The 23,284-nt window shown below is 30.2% G+C and overlaps 2 protein-coding genes across 2 annotated transcripts; one reads left to right on the top strand and one right to left on the bottom strand.

Moving 5' to 3' along the window:
* Positions 1–3,184: 3,184 nt before the first annotated feature.
* Positions 3,185–5,582, bottom strand: LOC123902483 (plasmodesmata-located protein 2-like). The gene is made up of 3 exons (XM_045952217.1): positions 4,469–5,582; positions 3,621–3,728; positions 3,185–3,519 (listed from the first exon to the last, which is right to left on the bottom strand). The coding sequence occupies exons 1-3, from the start codon at positions 5,265–5,267 to the stop codon at positions 3,512–3,514; spliced, it is 915 nt and encodes a 304-aa protein (XP_045808173.1). The 5' UTR covers positions 5,268–5,582; the 3' UTR covers positions 3,185–3,511.
* Positions 5,583–17,649: 12,067 nt separating this feature from the next.
* On the top strand, positions 17,650–21,634 carry LOC123902482 (oxidation resistance protein 1-like). The gene is made up of 8 exons (XM_045952216.1): positions 17,650–17,924; positions 19,151–19,581; positions 19,829–19,901; positions 20,033–20,113; positions 20,208–20,271; positions 20,406–20,493; positions 20,604–20,688; positions 21,160–21,634. Exons 1-8 carry the CDS (start codon positions 17,832–17,834, stop codon positions 21,190–21,192), a joined length of 948 nt encoding a protein of 315 aa, XP_045808172.1. The 5' UTR covers positions 17,650–17,831; the 3' UTR covers positions 21,193–21,634.
* Positions 21,635–23,284: the final 1,650 nt, after the last annotated feature.

Raw genomic sequence — 23,284 nt, 5'->3', positions numbered from 1 at the left:
AATGGCTTTTTGCCTTTATTGTGTCTCCTTCTGAATGAGTTACTGTGTTCTTAACTTCTGCTGTTTTTTGGGATGCCTCAAGGACCTGATATAATTTATTTTCTTTTATTTGAAAAGGCCAAATCAGATTTAATTTATTCATCAAAGTTGCCTAAGATATGCCATACAAAGTTAAAGGTTACATAACATTCTTACATGACAGCAAAGCAACCCTTGATAAAATATACATTCCCTAAATCACTGCACCTACACCAGAATTTTAATTACAGTAGCTCACCTTCCCTTATAAGCTTGTCACAATTTATATAATAATGGTTTAAAATTAAGTTATACAGTAAAATACAAAGTACCCAATACAGTATATTCCAAGCTAATCACTTTGAAAGTCACAGGACCAATATTGCCCCATTACCAAGGATAGCAGCAATCAACTTTTCTGCTACAGCTTCTCCACAACCTCCCAGATTTGCTACCAACCAAAGCATTGTAGAATCTTCAACCAACAAAACCTAGACATAAGAATCGATGTAAATAATCTACATAATCTTTAATTGGGATATCACAATTGGGTTAAAGCATTTTTTTTCTTTCAAATTGACAGCAATGAATTATTTCAAATTGACAGCAATGAAATTATTTTACTGAAGTATATAAGTTAGTGCTATTTTTTTGTATATATATTTAAACCATCTGTCATGGAAGCATCATACTCACTTGATAATGATAGTAAAGAAAAACCATGTAACCTTTTAAAGTAGGGAGAAAAGATTAAAGAAAAAATCAAGGAGAAAAATCATTGTAGAGCATAGTACAATATTATTCTTTTTTTTTTTGGGGTACCATAATTTCTTACAAGGTAGTAAAAAAAGCTGATGCATATACTGTAAATAGATAGGAAGAGGTGTATGCAAAAAAAAAAGCATCATTTACTCAAACCAAGACCTAGTTGAAAATGCCTCTTGGCTTCTTTGAATCACTGGGCACTTCGGACTGGAAGAGGTCAGATACTGACAGTAATTTTCTGTTAAAAATTGGACCACCCCAATTAAACTTGATAGTAAATCAATGTATTTTGATCTTTAAAATTTCAAAGGTAGAATAGGTTAGTCCTGTAAATTTGCAAAATAACAAATTAATCCTTAATTTAAAAAATGTCTTGATAATTAACTTTATTTCAATCTTAAACAACCAGCCATAAATTGGTAGTAATACATTTCATTCGAATGCAAATATGAAACTTTATAGTTGTATGTGTGATTTTTAGTGGTACTTATCATTTTGTCTAAAAAAAAAATTAAAAATGAGTCAACTTTTTTCCCTTTAAATACTTTTTTTTTGTCAACCCTATTAAATTCTAAAGTGCCAACATTCTCATATGTTTATTAAAAAAACATTCTCATATGTAGATCAAAATTTATGAGAGCATATGCTCTCCGATTAAATTTATCTCTTGTTTCAAAAAATTTTTTTTGCGTACTATTCACTCAAATAAAAAAGATTGAAAGGCGGAGATTAAACTACACCACCTTCAATGAAATACACGGGAGAGGATCCTTTTTCAAAATTTATAATACTAGCTTCGTTTCTATACATTAATTTATGAGGAGGGATTCGTTGACTCCGGGAGTAAGTCTCCATTGACTTACTCCGCTTAATAACTCGATATCGACATTATATTTCTTCAATCCAACCGTTGAATTCAAAGATCTCATTGAGTAGATCAACTCCACAAATTTTTATACAAATTCAAAACTGTTTGATACTTTTTCTGACAACTTCAATTGAACGTACGACAAATTTTTATAAAAACCGTTAAATTTCAATAGTCCGAATACATAACTACATTTTTTGAATTTGTATAAAAATTTTAAAATTAACTAACTCAATTTGTATATTTATTTTTTAAAAAAATACTAACAAATGCTCTATGGGACTTGTTTAAGATCTAAAATGGGTGAATTTTGCATATAAAATAATGTAATTATTACTTTGAATATATAGAGACAGGTAATAATTATTATAAAGAAAAGCTAGTATTATATTATAAAAAGAACAAATAATAGTACTGTACTATTAAGAGTGTACATAGCTGAACATTATTATTCCCTCCACAATTTACCAAGAGCAACTATAGCATAGTTGCTTAACTAAGTTCTTAAAAGTAAGAAGACAATTGCTTATTTTAGATCACACTTAACTACTTAACTATCTCATGTATTGAGTCAAAAAAAAAAAAAAAAAAAAACTATCTCATGTATAAATCACACATGAGAGATCTATTTCGGGTGCAAAATCAATAAATAATTGAAAAGAAGTATATAAACTATAATGCTGAAAAAATTGCATCATTAGAATAAAAAGTTGGTGATTTATTTAAATGTGATGTAGCATAACTTAATGATGAGTTAAGGACCCAAATTAGTAGGTAAGAGTGCTTTACTCTAAGCTTACTCTCAATTTCAAACATGGGCTAAAAATAGGATTTATGGTATTGTTTCACTTTCCTCCTCAAAATAGGCCAAACAACAACATTTTCCAAGAGAAAACGATAGGAAAGCAAAGACTCAACAAGTCACATGCTAGCCTAGCAATGCTAAATGATTCCATTTTGAGGTCAATTCCACAAAGTAGCCCCCAAAATATTTGTGCCTACTTTCCCTCTTACCTCGGTATTGACTCTTGACTTGTGAAGTTATCCGTCATTGTCCATACTAAACACAAAAACCAAAACAATCGTAGGGAAGAGTGAGCTCTACATGCAATAATCGATCTCGCATATTAATCAAAACTCAAATGATGGAACCGGATTCTCTCCGACCACTAGATGGTTCTACTTCTGTGTAAATTCCAGCCATTGATTTAAATTTATTGTAGCAGTCGACAACATGACCAAGATATGAATGAATCGGATCAATACAGGACAAGAAACAGGATAAGAATGACGAGGGAGAATCCAGATCCAAAATCAAACTCATATTACACTAACAAAAATCAACTTTAAACGATAACGGCTGCTAATTTGAGATCAGACGATTGGTATTTAAAACTATATGACACGGTAAATGCACCGAATCTAAATCCGGAAAGTGAAAGAGCTGCAACTTGCAACTTTCACAAAAGTTAAAGTCATCAAATAAAATGGTGAGTCAATAGTATTTTGAGATGAGTAAAAAGAGAAGAATCATTCACACATGGTTAAAGGGGTAGGCACAAAATTTAAATATTTTCATCTAAAACTAAAACATTCATTCCTTTGGGTATATCCTTTACCCTTGTAATACCAAAAAAACAATTCTCAATTTCATGAGCTAATTACACCACAACAAAATCTTGTTTTGTTACTTAACTACAAGAATTAGTCTTTGTCCCCACATTAAACAGTCCTAGATTCTTTCTCTATCTCCCAAGTCTATTTACCACAAATCTCTTTCATCCAAAAGATATACTATATCAAGAATCAATCAACTTCAAGAACAATTTTGCCTCCATAGTAAACCATCTTCTTCTACAGTCAATAATCTGTGCAAAGAAAATGACATTGCAAAAATGTAGAATATAAGCATGACATTAATTAAAGTATAAACTGAGAACAATATAATATAACAATGTATAACACCTACCTTCACGTTTCTTCATCAAATTCCTAGCAAATAGCAGCAATATAATCAAAAACGCCACAGCAGTTATACCTCCTAATATTATGGCCACAGTCTTAGCTGTATTTTGTCCTGTCATTGAATCATTTAGCCACACATTACTCAATAATTATAAACTTTTTCATACATAGTAAGTAGTATTTAACAAAGTAGCACCATTGCTTTGAAGTTTGAACAAATGAACGATTAAGGAATTGTATTGCCATTGCAAAATTGAGCTCCTTATATGTGAAACAACGTCGCACCAACACATCAGATTGAAGATGTTCTTTATACTTAGACGACATTGACATTTGACACCATATGGTGTAATGTGTCATGGTCGGTGTTCGTGTATTTGCTTCATAGATGTCAAATGGAGAAACACAAAAACAGATTTAACATAATAACAAAGAAAAATGAAAACTTTATACTAACCCACAAAAACAGATTAACATGATAAGGGAAAATTAAAACTTTATTATGACCCAGAAATCATTCTGTTTAGATTGGCTTATTTGAGTTTTCTCTAATGTAACATAAGTTTTGTGCGACTGTTTGGTAGAACATACGAAAACACCTTATGGTATTTTTCACAAGCTTTTTTCAGCTTATTTTCATAAGTTCTTCAAGATAGTTTATAAAAACAACATATAGCATATACAAAAACACTTTAACTTTATTTTACCTTTAGCTATAGAAATAGCTCATGTAAACTTATACATAAGCACTTATCAAGATAAGCACTTATGCTATAATCTGCAAATAAGCTGTTTATCCAATCAATCATATATATGTATATTTATTATGAGTAATAGGGTATTAGTCCTTACCAGTAAAAGATGAAGAGTAATTAGAAGAGGATGATCCACCACCAGATGAAGAGGGTCCCTCCTTAGGAACACCATTAGGATAATAACTATAACTAATAAAGCACTTATGCAAATAAACTTGTCCAGTAATAGAACTTCCACATTCAACTTGAGCTCTTTGAACAGCAGATTTAACACATTCACCACAATCAGAATCACCAACATCACCTTCACACTGTCCTAAAACATACAAAGATTGATAACTAGTAGCATAAAAACCATGACCACTTACAACTCCATTTTCCATAACAGAAAAAGCAGTGTCTCTTCTCTCTTCAAACCCTCTTCCAGCAGCATTAGTTTTTCCACAAGTTTTGAAAAGAACTTCCATACCTGAGATTTGAGGAAAACCAGCAACCTCATAAAACATGTAACAACCTAAAAGTTGAACTCTTGCAGCTATGGTTTTGCCACAGATTTTGTCAGAAAGAACAGGTAGTTTACTAACACAGCTGTAACAATCTGAGTTTGTGAGATCTCCTCTACATTGGAAGATACCTGTTATGCTGTTTTGGCCATTACCAGTTGTTGTTTTGTAGAACTTTGTTTTTGTTGATTGTGAAACTAGTGAACCAAAGAGTGCTGAAAGAGATTGTGAATATGCACCATTTGGATCTGTGAAAGTTTCTTTTGAACAACCTTTGTAAACTAGAGTTGTGATATCAGAAGAAGATGATGATGATGATTCAGAAAGATGGGTTGTGGAGAAGATGAAGAAAAAGAACAAAAGAAGAAAAAGGGTCATTTTTGGAAAACCCATTTTTGGTTTTTGAGAAATGGTGAAGGATGGGTTAAAGCATGGTTTTTTGGGGGAAAATAGGTTTCAAGGTTGGAACTTTTTTGTGTGTGTGTGTGTGTGTTTGTTGTGTGTTGCTATCAGATTCAGAGAGAGGGGACAGATTAAGAAAAAGAATCAAAGGTTTTGTTTGGGTTGTTCATAGTTTGGATTTTTGCACTGTTTTTTGTTTTTTTATAGAATGGGTAAAGAGAAAAGGATTTGGGACTTTATGTATGCATTGCTCTCTCTTCTGGTTTTAGTGTGTATTGGGATTCACTTACTTTGGGTGCAAGGATTAGCCTATAATGTGATGATGCCTCTATATAGACTTGCATTTGTACTATCAACATTAATTTTAAACTCTCTATCTCATTTATTATTAATCTCAAAAACCATTTTATATTCATCAAATAAATTACCTGAACCATTTTATAATTCAGATACATAATTTATTTAATGAATTTAAAAAGTTACGAGTATTTTTTACTTATATACTATAAAATTGGAAGGAGTATTCATTGTTTAGATTAATTGAATAATTGATGTATTTAGTTTATATTTAAAAGTAATTTATATAGTTACGATGCAGAAGTGGTTCTAGATCAAACGTCTATCTCCGAACGTATTGAAAAGAAAGATAATGTGTATAACGGAAATTAAATTAGATGGTACGGTAGAAGAAAAAAATCGTTAATATTACAATGAAGTTGAAAATAACATTCATTTTAAAACATATAGAATTAAAAAAAAAATAATAGTGAAAAAATAACTTTTTACAATTTGGAGATATTAAATGCATAAATTTCAAGAAGAAGGTTTCTTATTATTAAGATGTTAAACTAGTGTTGCTGGCACTATTTAGCATTTTTTTAATATATATTAGTAATAGTTTTTTCAAAAAATGTCCCATTTAATTTGTGATTTATGCTTGAATGGTAAAGCATGTTGTGAACTATCGCATGTGGTTTGAATGACTTGCATGTGAGCTATTTGAAAAGCTTACAAGATCTAAAAAAAAAAAGTTTGTTAGGCATGCATTAGTTATGTTCATATATGAAATATGATTTCAAACACATTAATAGATTATATCAAATTTTCAAAAGATCGGATTGAAGTCTAAAAAATTAGTCTATGAGAAATTATTAGTCAGACTTACATTAAAGTTTAACTCGGCTCAGGCTAAAGAGTTGAAACTAAATAAAATTTGAGATTAATAATTATTTCAGTCAGAATTTAAAATTAAAAATTTTCAAATATTCTACTATGTAGTTAGAAGATGAGATGGTGTAAGTAGTTTTTTACATTATTTGAAGAGAATGAGAACAAAGTAGTTGAATTAATTAAGTGTTGAAAGTAAAGAGGGTAAAATATTCCTCATCTAGAGAGAAGATATTGGTTTTTTGGAGTGCATGAATGTAAAGGAATCTTATTTTTGGTTGAAGGGAACAAAATGCAGTTTGACTGTAACAAATCGTCCTTTAACAAGGATTTGAATTCAACTAAACATTGTAGACTTTGTACTTATTTTTTAAAAAATTGCAATAATAATATATCAAAATTTAAGGCACATGGAGAGAATATTTTTCTCAAGGAAAAGAGTGTTTAATTATCAAATTGAAAATTGGGCATTCATTAAAGAATATTTCCATCTTCAATGAAAACAATTCTTAATCCTTTTAGATCTAACCTGGTTGGTTTGTACTTTGTATTAATACTAATAATACACCCTTTTAGAAGATCAAATAATTTACAGCAAAATTACAAATGTGATTATACTATATATTAACATCAATTGTTAAATCATGTACTCGAAAAAAAAAACATTTTGATTCAGTTAATGCAGTGGTTGTATTTCTTTTTTAACTATACTGATCATAGTTCAGCTGTCACAATGTTGCTATTTTCTGGTTGAAAAACAACAAATTGAATTGGGACAAAATTTTGGGCTATTTGAGTCAGGCAATTAAGGGTCTAGATGTTCCACATTAGAGGATTCTAATCCATATTTGCAAATTTGACGTATTAGCAACAATTCAAATAACATATTAACACCTCAATTAAGTCTTATAAAGTTGGATAGTTGGTTACTAACGATGGTTTGGTCCAAGTCTCGTAACAAAATTGATTTGATCCAAATGGTAAAAATTTTTATGCCCTTAAGCAAATGGTCGGAAATTTGATTTTTGTCTTTTGCATATGGAAAAAACCAGTTAAGAAGAAAGAATTCATCTTGTATGCCTTATGGATTTTTAGATAATGATGAAAACTTTCAATTTAAAAAAATGTTAGTAATAGTTAGCTGTCTTTCTAGTAATATTTAGTACATAATGCTAATCTTTTCAACTTGCAGACCTCCAAATATTAACAGTTAGTTGTCTTACACATACACATAAGAGGCTTATGCATGTTAGACGTCGTCTTCGCCTTCAACAATAATATATTTACTACATGTATAAAGTTTATTACTTTATTTGCGAGACTACATGTGTAAGTATTGCAACCAAGGTTGTCAGAACCGGACCGGTCATCGAACCGGAGAGCTCACCGGTTCAAGGTTCAATTGGTCGGACCGGATTCAATCGGGGTTGAACCGTTTTTAATTAAATATATATTTTAATTAATATATAAATAAATATATATGAATAATTGCTCAATATTTCATAATTTTACACATTAAAAAGATAAAATATCACAAGTCAAAATAAAATAAAATTTATAATTCAAACCAAATGAAAAATAGATGAAAAACAAAAACCTTTCCTATTCCTACGACGTCGTTGTTTTGTTTCAGATTTTTTTAAAAAAAATAAAAATTAAAACGACGTCGTTTTGCCTTTTTTTTAAAAAAATAAAATAAAATCTGCAAAACCGCTTGAACCGCCCGGTCGGTTCGCCGGTTCGACCCCGGTTCACGCGTTTTTTTGCCGGTCGGTTTCCTATCCGTTTTTTGCTCAAAACCGAACTGTTTTCATGACCGGTTCACGGTCCGACCGGTCCAACCGGCCGGTCCGGTCCGGTTTTGATAACCTTGATTGCAACCAATTATGTACTATACACTCAGGGCTGGTTTTTTATATTTTGATAAGCATTTATTGACTAATTAATTTAATAAACAATTTTAAATACAAACCCTAATCTATTATTTATATATTTAGGAGTTTCTCTCTCATGGTCTTATTCCTATGTGGCACCATTTCCTTGATCCATGTCTTATGTGGCATTCTAATATTTCTCCAATTCTTATGTGGCTAACTATGAAGGCCTTTGCAATTTCTCTAATACATGATGATATCATTTTACTTAGAATCTTTGGCTAATTTGGAAATTCAATCATTTTTCAATTATTGTTTATAAATCGAATTTAATGCACCTATTAAAAATAATTTTAAAAGGAAATAATTGACTATTTTTGTACCAATTTCGTCAAAAAAAAAATTATTATTGTACCAAAGCAATTGTTTTTAAATTTTTTTTTATGAAAGGAAGATTGCCAACTGCATATAATAATTAGGTATAAATTTTTATGGTCTTCAAATTCAATTAAAAAAATATTAAATCTTTATGGTCTCCAAATTATTCTCTCACAAATTTTTTTCTAAATGGTCGTGTATCAAAATACTAAGGTCACACACACACACATATATATTGTATTACGGTAAAAACAAAATTTATTATATATTTTCATAATTTTATAATTATATAGAGTCACATAATATAATTAATATTTTATTATTATTTAAAAAAATTGGAATATGTGTGTTATATTCATGTGCATTAATTTATTTAATTTATTTATAATATAATGGAATATGTCCTATTTACTAATTTACTAATATATTTTTAAAATTAAAAATGGAATTAATATATTTGACTTTTAATGAATTTAATTTCATATTAAAGACAAAATTACTCATTTGTCCATTTTTTTTTACTATATATATAACATTTGTCTGAACTCTAAAACTCACAATTTTTCAATCTTCATTATCTTTTATTCATCTCTCTCGATAATCACTATTTTTTCTGTATATCGTCACCTTTTTAAATTTCTTTATTTTTTCTTCTTTGTTCGATATTTCTTATATTTTTAATATATTGTTTTTTTTACCCTTTAGATTATTTTATTTTGGTCATCTTTTTATTTATTAATTCTATTTATTTTTCGTGACAGAGAAATAATTGAGAGACAAGACGAAATGCATCACATTCTCACAAAATGGATTGAATTGAGAGCTCGGAGTCTGTTTTAACAACTGTAGTTTTGTTTTTTTAGAAAATCTTGCTTATAGCACTTTATCAATATCAATGATGTCTTGGATTCAAGTTGGAATATCAATGATGTATTTACTTGATGAATCTATCAACAAATTAACCAAATGATGTATTTTTCCAATAGTATTAAGTTCATCATTATTGTATATTTTTCTATTGCAATTTTTATTTTATACTTCTTTTTTTAAAAAAAAGGAGATCTTTATTTTTGTGAATCTATTATCTATTATTTATATGTTTAAGAGTTTTTTCTCAAGGAAACAAATCTACGTGTCACTTTCTTATGAACTTTAATTTTTATTAATCCAATGTGGCATCCTCTCATTCATCATTCTCTTAGGTGGCGTCCTCTCATTTCTTTTACCGGTCAAAATCTCACGTGACAATCTCTCAATTCATTTTGCTGATATGTCATTCTTCTATGTTTTTTCCTTTAGTCATTAGTGCTCAATTATAAATATAGAAATTGTTCAATCAGGTTTTATGCTGAAATGTCTATATATTAATATTTTGATACAATTGAAATTTTACATATGGAAACTTTTGATTATTAACCAACTCATTTTTGGAATATATATTGATTAAATTAAATCAATGCTGAAATGTATGGAAATTTCAAAAATTAAGGACCAAAAATCTACTATAGTTTCTATATATACGGGTCAACATGTAAGAGTGAGGGTCATTTAGTGTCTCAGCGCCCCTTCTCTATTTTCTCTTCTCACCTTCACTGAACAAAAATACTTACCTTAAAAGGAATATAAAAAAAATAAAAATAGTAATTTAATTGTTCACAAAAAAAGTTATTCTTAAACTTCATACTTATCGAACAGAGAAAATGGTGTGATTGTCTGAAATATAAAAGGAATGAAGTAATTGACTTCATAGATTATTTTTCTATTTTATTTTATTATTTTATTAATTTTATTAATAAAAAAAAGTTACATAGTGATTTATACCAAACATAATATTACAATAGGGGGTATTGATAAAAAAATAATCTACTTGGAGGTATTAAGCAAAAAATAACTTACACGGGGTGGGACATACATTTGTAGATTTTATTATATAAAAATTACGATAAATATCAATTGAAAGTAAGGAAAGTAACAATGATTTTATATATAAAAAAAGAAAGAATTAAAAGTAATAATATCATGTATTACTTTGTTTTTATTTTCCAAACATCACTGTAAGATAAACAAATTGATAAATTTTTTAAAATTTGCACCATTAACAAATGAGATATGCATAAAAAAAATGATATAAATTTTTTTTTGTGTCAAGCAAATGACAAATAATTCTACTGTTCATTACATAAATGTGAAATTTTTTCACACGGGGGCATGGGCTAAAATACTCCAGAAGAAAACAAATGTCTAAAGGAGAGAGATGACGATTAAGAACTAATATATATTAACCGTTAGATTAGTTTTTGCTTAATGACCTTTTTTATGAAAATAAAAGAACAAATATACGAACATGTGGGTTGGGAACGAGGAGTGGAGTATCACTCTCCGTTCTACCATTTCTCCTTAAAATCTCCAAAATTTGGATCATTTATCATATTTAAATAAATTATTACATTAAATATAAAATTAATTTTACAAATAATTAAAAAAATCACAATATTAAAATTTTAATAATCCATATTTTTCATGTGTGAAAAAAAATGATCTATATTTTTCATAGAACATTAACCCGGGCGATAGCACGGGTAAGTTATACTAGTTAATTGTAAATATTAGTTTTTATTATTAGCAAATTAGTTATTCCGGCTTTTTTTTACCTATTTCCCATCACTTTTGTAGGTTTTATGAGTTTAATGGTAAAAGAGTTAAAAAGGGAAGAAAATCAAATGTTGTCACTATGGCTAAGCTACCAATTTGTGGCTACTAAGCTACCAATCACATGTTATCACCGTGGCTAACCAACCACTAGGCAATCAGGAACACCAGAAAGACCTTGTTTTGGAGATCAAGGTTGGTTGTTGAGTGATCAATCTGTCGCTAAGCGACCAAAGACGATTTAGATGAGCTGAAAAAAAATTTAGGGTAAAGAAACCTTCGGCGCCTAGCGACTATATATCATACCCTAAAGATTATATCAGAACATAATTTTTTATATCTTTTGCCATTTCTTTGGTTCTAGAACATGGGGAAGAGAACAGCCAATGGTAGAGAAGAAAAGAAAGGTTGAAAAATCTTGAGGAATCAACATCACTTATATATCTTATATCTTCTTGTATTGTAAGATTATTATTTATAACTAGTTCTTTCTATTGTTTAGATTAGGTGTAGCTATTTATGATTTTGATGTAGAAACTTGATCTTATTGGTTATGTATAAGTTTTGTTTCATTATATCGATGAGTTTATTCCTGCGCTTAATGTTTTTATAACGTAAAACTCTGAAATTGATTATTTGATATGAAAAGTGCTAGATATAGACTTTTTTTTCCAAAGGACACAAAATAAATTCATTTGTAGATTCTAAATTGCGAGACATCGAGCTAAGTTTACGATCACAATTCACAACCCACTATTAAAAATAATAATACTTGAATTTTTGAATGAAATAATACTTGAATTTCTGAGTATTTTCGTCATTTTATATTTACGTGTATTAGTTTAGTCATTCTGAATGATTTTATTCATTCATCTTTTAAAACAAACTAACTAAATTTAGTTTACCATCACTTTACTTTCATCACCTAATACTTTTTCCAGCACTTTCACCTAAATTCTTGTATATCTCATTTCACACTGTCAGAAATAAACTTAAAATTTAAAAGCTTTTACTATTATTTAGGGGAGATTTTAAAAGAAACTTTTTAAAAATCCGAGACTCAACATTACTAGTCATGTCTTTGAGTTTTTATACATTATTGATCGGGAGAAGTTATTATACATAAGTGTAATCCTTATGCATGGTACATAAGTCAATAACATCCATTAGATTGAGCATCCACATGTAATAATCCTAGCCAATCTCAACTCACACACTCACACCTAATCTCACACCCCCCAAATTTCTCATGTACCCCCCAAATTACTCGCGCACCCCCAAATTTCTCGTGCACCCCCCCCCAAATTTCTCATGCACCCCCCAATTTCTCGCGCACCCCCAAATTTCTAGCGCACCCCCCAAAATTTTTCACGCACCCCCAGATGATTTGTGCGCCCAATTTTTTTTTAACCCCCCATATTTCAAGCCTAAACCATTTTGCTGTGGGAATGGTTTCAAAAATATACACTCCAAAACCATTAAGTGCATAAGATGGTTTTGAAGTACAACCTATAATTAGAATCATAATTGTTTTTTTTTGGTACAATTATAATCATTATTTAAAACCAGTTAAATGGTTTCAGATAGTTATACACTAAAACCATTTGTATTGTAAAATGGTTTTATGTGTGTTTTTATGGTTTCAAAAATTCTGGAAACCATTATGCTGGTTAAATGGTTTCAGATAGTTATACACTGAAACCATTTGTATTGTAAAATGGTTTTATGTGTGTTTTTATGGTTTTAAAAATTCTGGAAACCATTATGTTGGTTAAATGGTTTCAGATAGTTATACACTGAAACCATTTGTATTGTAAAATGGTTTTATGTGTGTTTATATGGTTTTAAAAATTCTGGAAACCATTATGTTGGTTAAATGGTTTCAAATCACAATTATTGTTTGTATTCCAATTATAGGGTTGTACTCTAAAACCATCTTATACACTTAATGGTTTTGGAGTGCATATCTCTGAAACCATTCCCACAACAAAATGGTTTAGGCTAGAAATGTGGAGGGGACCAAAAAAATAAAATTGGGGGGCAAAAGTCATATTGGGGGTGTGCGAGAAATTTTGGGGGTGCATGAGAAATTTGGGGGTGCATGAGAAATTTGGGGGTGCACAAGTAATTTGGGGGGTGCATGAGAAATTTAGGGGTGTGCTAGTAATTTGGGGGTGCACTAAGTAACTTATGCATGGTGCATAAGGATAGCTTATGTATAATAACCAATCCCTTATTGATCATGTCTCGGGTCTCAGCATATCATCAAATATCTACGCCGTTTTTTATCATGTACGTGAGTTATTTATATCTCTATATTTTTTTATAAAATTATATCGACGTAATATTTGAGTATTGTTATATCGTTCAATAACATTTTAATAAATATATAAACTTTATAAAATTTACCGATAGATCAAAAGTTTATATAATATAGATTATCTAGGTAAATTCTAATATGGACCACTTCATCAAGTGGTCCATAGTGGATCAGTCATGAATAACATTATAATGAATATGAATTTTACAAAATCAACTGTTGGATTGAAAGTTTATATCATATAGATCATCCATAAAAAAATTGAAAATCATTTGATATGTTATTGAGACACATCAAGATTAACGGTTTATTAAATAACGTAAATCTTGATGGGTCTCAATAACATATAAAATGCTTTTCAAAAAAATTTAAAAAATTTATGGATGATCTATACGATATAAACTTTCAATCCAATAGCGAATTTCGTAAAATTCATATTCGGTAGATCACTTTTCCACGGTGGACTACTTATGAAGGTGGTCCACCGTAGCATTAGCCAGATTATCTATGTTAAATTTTACAAAATCTAAAATCGTTTTATATATTTTTGAGACCGAACAAAATTAACAATTTATGTGTTTTTATTTATATGTTATTGATAAGTTGGATACTTTTAAAAAGTGTGAGGAAGAAAAAAATAATCCTGTAAAAACAAGAAGATACGATTGGCTCAAAAAAAATATGTCAATATTGTGTAAAATGGAGCATGCAGAATTCAAAGTGGATATTTTTTCCTAAGTTTTTTTTTTTTTTTCAAGCACAATAATAAGCATATTGTGAGATCTTATTAAAATATGACGTTATGAAATATTGATAACACTTTTTTACTAATTTAATTTACTCAAACACTAATACAACAACTTACTCCATCTGTCCCGAATTATAAACAAAAATATTAGTTTTTATCATTTTCAAAATTTACTTTTACTTATACTTATAAAATTAAATGCAGATTGCATTTAATTTACTTTATCTCATAATCAATAACCAATAAAAATTTTGTTTACATTTTCGCATAAAATTTATTTTTTATAAAAAAATACAAAAAGTCATATTTCAAATTATTATAGTATTTTGTTTTTTGGCAAATGTTAACTAGTGCCCCGGGACACTCTTTAAGACCTTAAATAGTAAATTTTTATAGAATTCTTATGGAAATTTGTAAATTCAACACATGGAAAATGATAGTATTTAACTTTCTGAATAAAATTTTCTTTAATTGTAATGTTTAAAGAGTGCCACAGGAGCATTCGTTAGCAAGAACCTTATTTTTTTAATAAGTATGAATTTTTTTCTTATAATTTAGAGTGGAGAGAGTATATTAATAGATAAATCCACATAAACTTAAAATAAGTCAATTCAAACGAAACTTTAGGACTAGTAATTAAAAGTTTGACAGTAAAATAAATAAAATTTGTTTTAAGAGGACACTTTGGCCCGTTTCAATTGAGAATATCTCAGCTACTGCAGATGAAGTCACTCTTCCTGAAGGTTCTTTTGCAGGATGCAAAAGGTTTAGGAACTTTTAACTATTGTGCGTGATCAATGTGATGTTCTCGGAACTTGTAATATCTCAGCTACTGCAGATGAAGTCACTCTTCCTGAAGGTTCCCTTGCTATGGATCTGATTGAGAAGGTACTAAAGAACTTCTGAAGTTTAAAGGTTTTGGCTCCAAAAGTTATGCTAACTGATTAATTTTTTTTTCATGAAGGCTGAAGACTTGACCAACTTTATGCAAGAAGGATTGCTTTCAAGAGGCAAGCAGAACTCAATATGGAGGCTTTAGTAGGGAATGTTAAGGGATTTGTTGATTCTGGAGATATTGAAACAACTGAAATATTTCTTGCAGTGCATGTAGAGCAACGTAAGATGCTACCTAGCAATTATTTTCCCTTAAATTGGCTTTATGCAAAATTGTGGTATTAAAATTTATGCTATTTCTATATTTCCTTTGTAAGTTGTTTCTCTTTTTTGTTATAATGCTCATCCAGTAACCTTGTATTGGACTTCTTGTGGCGCTTATCTGGATTCATGAGCTTAATTTAGATCCGTTGGAATTTGAGTTGAATTCAAAAAGAGTGGTCTGGTCAGTAGTTTTCCTTCCTTAAAATGCGACCGGTTCAAATTTTAAAATATAATATTGTAGGTTCAAACTTCAAACTTTAATTAATGAAATGCTATTGAGGCATATCCTTAGATTTGTAGGTTGGCATTTGGTTTCTTTGGTGTTTATTCCGCACCGTGTTGTGTGACTCGTTACTTAGTTGGTTATTTTTTTTACCATTAGTATCTGGTTCATTAGACCGCCTAATCTGATTCAAAGGTTAGTCCTGACATCAAATAGTTTTAGCCCTCTCCCGATCGTAGTTATGGGAGATCGAACCGTGATATTTCCTACCAAATTCGGCGTCAATCATCATTGAACCAACTAACCGATTAATTAATTAGTTTTCAATTATGAATGAATGAATGAAAAGAGCCAAAATCCAACATTGCATATGTTCATATTCCACACTACATGCTGGCAATACAATTGAAGTTTCAAAATAATACAATGGAATTATTTTATATATGAAAAATTATCATCGCATGCAGCATAATTCTTTGTAGTGTTTTTTGCAACAGCATTCTATGAAGTGTTAATTAGTAGTTTAGTGCAATAAGTCTCAATCTATAATTATCATGTTTATAGCTCATATATCGTGACAACTAACGAGACAAAAAGTGGTAGTTTATGGACCTAAAAATAAAGAACACTGGCCGATTAAAAATAAAAGGGATAAATATGTTTATGGTCCCTATAAATATTTAAAGTTTTATTTTTAGTCTCCAAAAAAATTTCTTCCAATATTAGTCCTCCAAAAGTTTTCCGTTTCCAAAAATGGTCCCTGCTGTTAAGTTGGGTTAACAGAAGCTGACGTGGCACTAGAGACCATTTTTTGAAATGGAAAATTTTGGAGGGACTAAAAACAAAACTTTTAATATTTACAAGGACCAGAAACATATTTATCCCGAATATTTATGATTAATTTACTTTTAATTTCAATAATGTTGCAAAAACATAGGAATAATTTAAATAAAATATTTATGTTATTAAATGAAAACAAAATATTTATGATTAATTTATCTAAATTCTATAAAATCCCCACCCATAAAAAATTCGATTTTTCATATATTAGGAGAATTTTATATTATTAAAGAATGAGTGAATAATCCATGTTTCTATAATGTATTAGGCCTGTCGTGTGTTCAAGTACTTGGGTCTATCCTTTTTTATTTGGGAGTTACGTTTGTCGTCCTACTAGTTACTCAAACATTGTCCGCTACTTAAGTAGCTCACTTTTATTTTGGAATAGATACAGTGTAACACATGATTAAATCTGCAGTATAAAACAAACTTATGCCCCCCAGAATTGGAGTTTCTACTATGCAGAACTGGCTGTACCGGGCCGACTCTACTCACCAATTGTAAACGACCCTTGCGTTTTCGACCATATTCAACCTCCATTTTATGACTTCCAATGAGATTTTAAGGCGCACACACGCAACAGTTTTCCCATTACCTTCAAATAGATGACGATGTCAACTTACCATTAGCTACCTTATTGCTCTCTCTAACCTTAAATTACTCTTTAAGTTACGTGATCAAGTCTAAGCCCCACTTAAATCTTGATCTAAAAACCACCTCCACTTGCAACTAGCAACTCTTGCTTATCCTACAAACATGACCTTCATCTCTTCAATTATTAGAATAATTTCTACCTTCTTAAAGATATTGCATCCAACTACCTTAAATTTTTTAGATAGTTCCACAAATTTCAGGACAACCTCTTCAACCTCCAAAATATACCTTAAAAAATAAAATAAAATATTGAAACAAAAAATGCAATTAAGTAGCAATTCTAGGCATGACACGTAATCCATAAATATCTATAAATTATAAATAATAAATAAATAAATAAAATGCGTAAAAAAATAATAAAAAAAGAGAGAATGACACGCAAAAAAATCTTTGTCCTTGATTTACGTTGGTATCTGTTTGCCTTCGTTTTGTTTTGTTTTGTTTCCACCGATCTCTTTTCCATTTTTCTCAATTCTAATTCCAATCAAACCCTTCTCTTTCATGGCTTCATAGTTCATCATTCACCTCTTCCTTCCTAATCAAAATGTACTCTTTCAAAGATAAACTCACACAGAAGTTTTCCGATCTCTTTCCCACTAATTCTCCAACCACCTCCTCCACCTCTTCCTCATCACAGGTTATTTTTTTCCCAATTAAATCTTCCATTTTTCATTCTTTTTATTCCCGTTTTAATCATCTTTGTCTGGTTATTTTTAGTTCCGTTTGTTATTTCAAGAATTCAAAGAAGCTTGTTAGACACTGTTCATGTTAGATCTGATTGGTGCAAAAATCTGAATCTGGGTTTCGTTGTTTTCATTAATTTTCAAAGTGGGTATGAGCTGTTTGATCAAATGCACCAAAAAAAATTAGAAATTTTTAAATGAAAAAAAAACCTAATTGTGTTATTTCACGTCTTCAATGGTTTGAAGGAAAATATCAATGTTAATCAGCATTGTTACCAGTTGAATTCTCGTATTTTAGCTGTAGTTGTCATCGGTGTTGATGTGAACGACTTAACATACTTGCTTAGAGAAATTGTGTATTTTTCTTGACTAAAGACAACCCTGAGAAGTTATATAATATTAAGCTTGTTCTTAATTGATCTTTCATGTGTTAATGCTCCTAGGGAATATGATTTGTATGTTATGTAGCAAGTGTGTGGATGCAAGTCCTACATTGCTTGGAAAAGTGAAGGTTGAGCGGTATATAAGTGAGAGAACCCATAAACCCAATGCCTTAAGGTTTTGGGTAAAGATGCGGTGTCTCTCTCACTTGTGTAATTGCTCTTGGTCCAATGTAGATGATTCCTCGGGCTCCCCTCATGACCCAACACTATAAGCAGACCATACTTAGGTTATCATTTGAAGTAATATGGAAATTGGATTAACTTTGTTATAATTTTGTTTACATTGCATGAGTTTGTCAAATACTTTTCTTTGACTATGGCTTCATAATCCACCAACTCGAGTAACATTTTTTGTTATATCAATGTTGTTTTTAATTTATGTAGGATTATAGGGTTAGTTTGCTTAGGATGGAATTCTGTGTCCGCTGGATATTGCATTAGGATGGAATTTTATGTGTGGATATTGCTTCCTCTACTATCGTTATTGTGTTTCCGCTGTGCAAACATGTATATGTGTGTAAGGTAGAAAAATTGAAATTTTTTTAGAGGTCCATAAGATTCATTTGCCAAATATGTTCTTTGACAATGTCTTCATATCCATGGTGGAGGATGGAAAAACAAAACAATGTGATTATATCTCATATATCCTCATTATATTTCAAGTGGAAAAATAATCACCTTACTTTCTTTTTTTCTTCTTTTTATTTGACTTTGATATGTTATTTTTATTTGTGCAGGCTAATTCCTATCCTAAAGAGGGTAAACAATTGTCTTCATATTTATCTTACATTATCCCATCAATCAACTTTGATGGATCAAACACAAGCAAGCATCAACATGATCATAAAAGAACTCAATCATCTTCTTCTGGATATAATTATGAGCATTTTGAGTATCAGGATGTTCCACCAGATACATATGTTGATTGTGATCCAACAGATTTAACGAAAGATGAAACAATTAATGAAGACCAAACCTCTAGAAGGAGTAGTAGTAGTTCCGAGGTTTTCGAAGAAGCAAACGAGATGCAAACTCCAAAGACTTCAAAGAAGTCCCCACCACTTAATCTTTCAGACGACTCTACTTTTATATCTCCTGAGTTGTATGAATTTTTTGAATCGTGCCTCCCTAATATAGTAAAAGGACGTCAATGGGTCTTACTTTATAGGTAACTTTGCTCTCTAGTTTTTTCAGTTGGTGCTTTGAAGAGTATTACATTATTGTATTTAATATTGATTCAACTTGATGAGCTCAAGTTGAGGATGAATTGTTCGAGAGAACCCGAGTTCGAATCATGGCTAGAATTTACTTACCTCCTATCCGAACTCCGAATTACCAGGGTCCCTTCCCTGCAAACCGGAGGATTAAAACCAAAAAAATATTGATTCAACATTTTTTCTTTATATTAAGGGCAGTACGTTGAAACATGGGATATCACTTCGTACACTTATTCGCAAGAGTGCTGAGCTTTCTGGTCCTGCTTTACTGGTATGCCTACCTTTATGAGCTAAAGTGCATTCTCCTTTTATGGTGTATATTATGATATTTACTGATTGTAGATCAATGTATAATTCTTTTTGTTGAGAAGGGATTTGTTATCTTTTTTGTAAAACTGATAGATTGTTGGAGATAGGCAAGGTGCTGTGTTTGGCGGGCTGCTAGAATGCCCCTTGAAACCTACAGCAAAGAGAAAATATCAAGTATGTTAACCCCCTTTCATCATGGACATAGCTTATTTAAGAAGGCACTTCTTCATCTTGAAGTATGATTTCGTTTTCTCTACTTTGATTGTAGGGGACAAACCAAACTTTTGTCTTTACAACTATATACGGTGCGCCAAGGCTGTTTCGACCTACTGGTAAGGGGTTCTTAATGTGTTATTGATCTGAATCTTATATTACTATGAGCATAGCAAATTGTTGTCTTCCATTTTTGTTTTTCCTTGAGTTTCTTCAGACTTGCGCTGTTTTGATTTTATAAATTAATGTTCAGGTGCCAACAGGTATTACTATATGTGTATGAATGATTTACTTGGACTTGGTGGTGGCGGTAATTTTGCTTTATGCTTAGATGGAGATTTGTGAGTTCTATTCTAATCTAATGCTGCTTAGTTTCTTTTATTACATTTTACTCGTAGTTGAAGTACCACTTGTTTGATCTTTTCTTGATTTCATCGTCCTTGTTGAATAGGTTAACTGGAACTAGTGGACCTTGTGATACATTTGGAAACTTATGTCTAGCTCATAGTCCAGAATTTGAGTTGAAGAATATTGAGGTAATTTTCTTATTCCTGAAGTTTGTTTTGAAAATTACAAGTTAGTAAAGTGGCTTTCATCACCTACTAAGAGCGTTTTTGGATTTGGATCAACTTATTTGAGTTTATTTACTAGCATTAGCACTTGTAAGATTGTTTGGGAGAGTTTATGGAAACAACTTATGACATGTATTTAAGCTGTTTTTAGCTATTTTCCATAAGCTCTCCAAGATAGCTTATGAAAACAACTTATAGCTTGTATGAAAACAACTTGACTTTGTTTTATCGTTTGTTATAGAAATAACATACATAAGCACTTACATTATAAATATGTATAAGTGCTTAATTAAGTTTATCCACAGTTCGTAATAGGTCATGCATTAATTTCATCCATTGTTTATTTCCACCACCTATTGTTCTTGCAAGTATAAATTTAATTATGATATGATATGATGATTTATGACTTATTCGCCGTATTTCTTTGATGTACAGCTGTGGGGTTTCACACATGCTATTCGAGGCTAAGATAACTCTATTTGGATGTCCAATAGAAACTCTCCTGTTTTTTCTTCTACTCTTCAAATGTGGTTTAGCTTCGAGAGGCTGAACGTTTACACATCCGCGATCGATCAATTTGATATACTGTCAAACATTCCCATGTTCTGGTTGGTAGATTACATGCTTAAAATTAAATTTTCCAAATTTTGGATTTGTGGAACACGCGTGGTCGGAACGCAATTTGTATAGTAAAACATTTAAAAGGGATGGAATCAAAATTGATGTTTATAGTTCAATGGAACAATGTTATAGCCACAGTGGCTGGCTGTATTAATTATTAACATCAGAAGTAACTCTTGGGATTATAATTTAATTTGGCAGCAGCAATTCATGTATGTACCAAAGGGCCGTTATTGAGCAGATTATAATTATTCAGTTAGCTCTTATTCTTTATGTAATGTTATTGAAATTTCTCTCTTGCCAAATGCAGTTAATTTCTATTTAATTTATAGTAAAACAAGTGAGATGTTTTCACAAAGTGAAAGGAATTGTTTTCTCATACAACTAAGATGACAATTAAATTCTAGTTCTATGGTTTATTTAGTGAAATGAGATATGGTGACTTATGATTCAAATGGTGAAAAATATAGTTGTGCATTATGTAAGACTATTTTACTTGTCCACATTATATATAGCAGGGCTAATCCAACGGCCAAACAACCTAAGTTAAGACTGTAAGTCTTAAAATTTTGAATCAAGAAAAAGATATAAAAAATTTCAATTTATATTAACTATATAATACAACAAATTAATTATAAGTGTTTAGTCAGCTTAGTTGGTTAGTTGCTCAAGATGAGAGCCTCCTGACCCATGTTCAATTCATGTACTCAATAATTTCTTTTTTTTCTTAAATTATTTTTATCGTTAAGTAATTGGGTCTTGTTAACATGTGCCCTAATAGAAATTTATCATTTAATGACACAAGAAATTTAATGCTTCAAAAGTTAAAATGCACAAATTAACATTTAATAATTTCTATTTTTGCTTCCTTAACATGTGCCTTAAGGGCACAAGTTAACATTCTCCTAAGTAATTTAGTAAGTTTTATACCATGGGAAAATACGAAAATACCCCTGATAAGTTTAAAAATTAACAAATATATCCTTAAATAAATAAAACGGAATAGCAAATATATGAAAAAAAGGGGTGAAAAAACGTTTTGTTTCCCTTCACTTCACTTGGTCAATCCACCTCTCTAAAACTGAAATCACTAGCTTAAAGAATTGATTATTGTTAAACAATTGATTGTTGTTGATTAGTAGATAAGAATTTGCTAGCTTAGTTGTTAAGAATATAAGTCTATCCATTGTTGTATATCAATTTGTGAATCAATATAGTGTTAAACATAATTCTCTTCCTCTGTTCTTTCTATTAGTAGTGTGACAGTTTCTCCTTCCTTTGCTAATGTTTTCATAAAAGTTGTTTAGTTGATTGATTGTCGTTAATTTCTTGTAAAGCAGAACAATAAAGATGAAGAATGTCAAAATTAGTCATTTTTTAAGAGGAAAGCTTGTGAGAATGCTTCTACATCCGAACCTATTAAAGTTTCAAAAATTGAAGAAGTGATAACTTCTACCCCTCAACAAGTTGAAGTTCCAGATGATATTACTGCAAATATTAGTTCATATTATATTATTGATGATTTCAAGTCGCTCAATTAATGTAGAGTGCATTTTAAGGTTGTAGATTAATTATCTAGTAACCAACTTTGTGTGATGACTTAAATTTTTGTATGCAATATAATTTTTATATTTAAATTAAATATTATAGTTTATTTTAGTGGCCCCCTGCATTTTTTTTTTCAGGCCCCCCCTTTTTATAAGACTCCTTTCAAATTTTTAAGGGCATTAAATATTTTTTTACCAACATATACCACTAATTATAATGCATTTGTTTCTACAGTCTATTATAAATACACTAAAAAACATTAATTCATTCTTTCTCTTAGAGGATAAAATTGTAAAAGCAATACCAACTATCAACAAATTTAATATCACAATCAAGTCTCTTAATTTTCGTTTTCTTCTAAAAAAAATCTTATATTTAGGGATAAAGATAG

Source organism: Trifolium pratense, linkage group LG1 (genome assembly GCF_020283565.1).
Source record: "Trifolium pratense cultivar HEN17-A07 linkage group LG1, ARS_RC_1.1, whole genome shotgun sequence".
NCBI classification, from domain to species: domain Eukaryota; kingdom Viridiplantae; phylum Streptophyta; class Magnoliopsida; order Fabales; family Fabaceae; genus Trifolium; species Trifolium pratense.
This window is presented reverse-complemented; position numbering and strand designations above follow the sequence as displayed.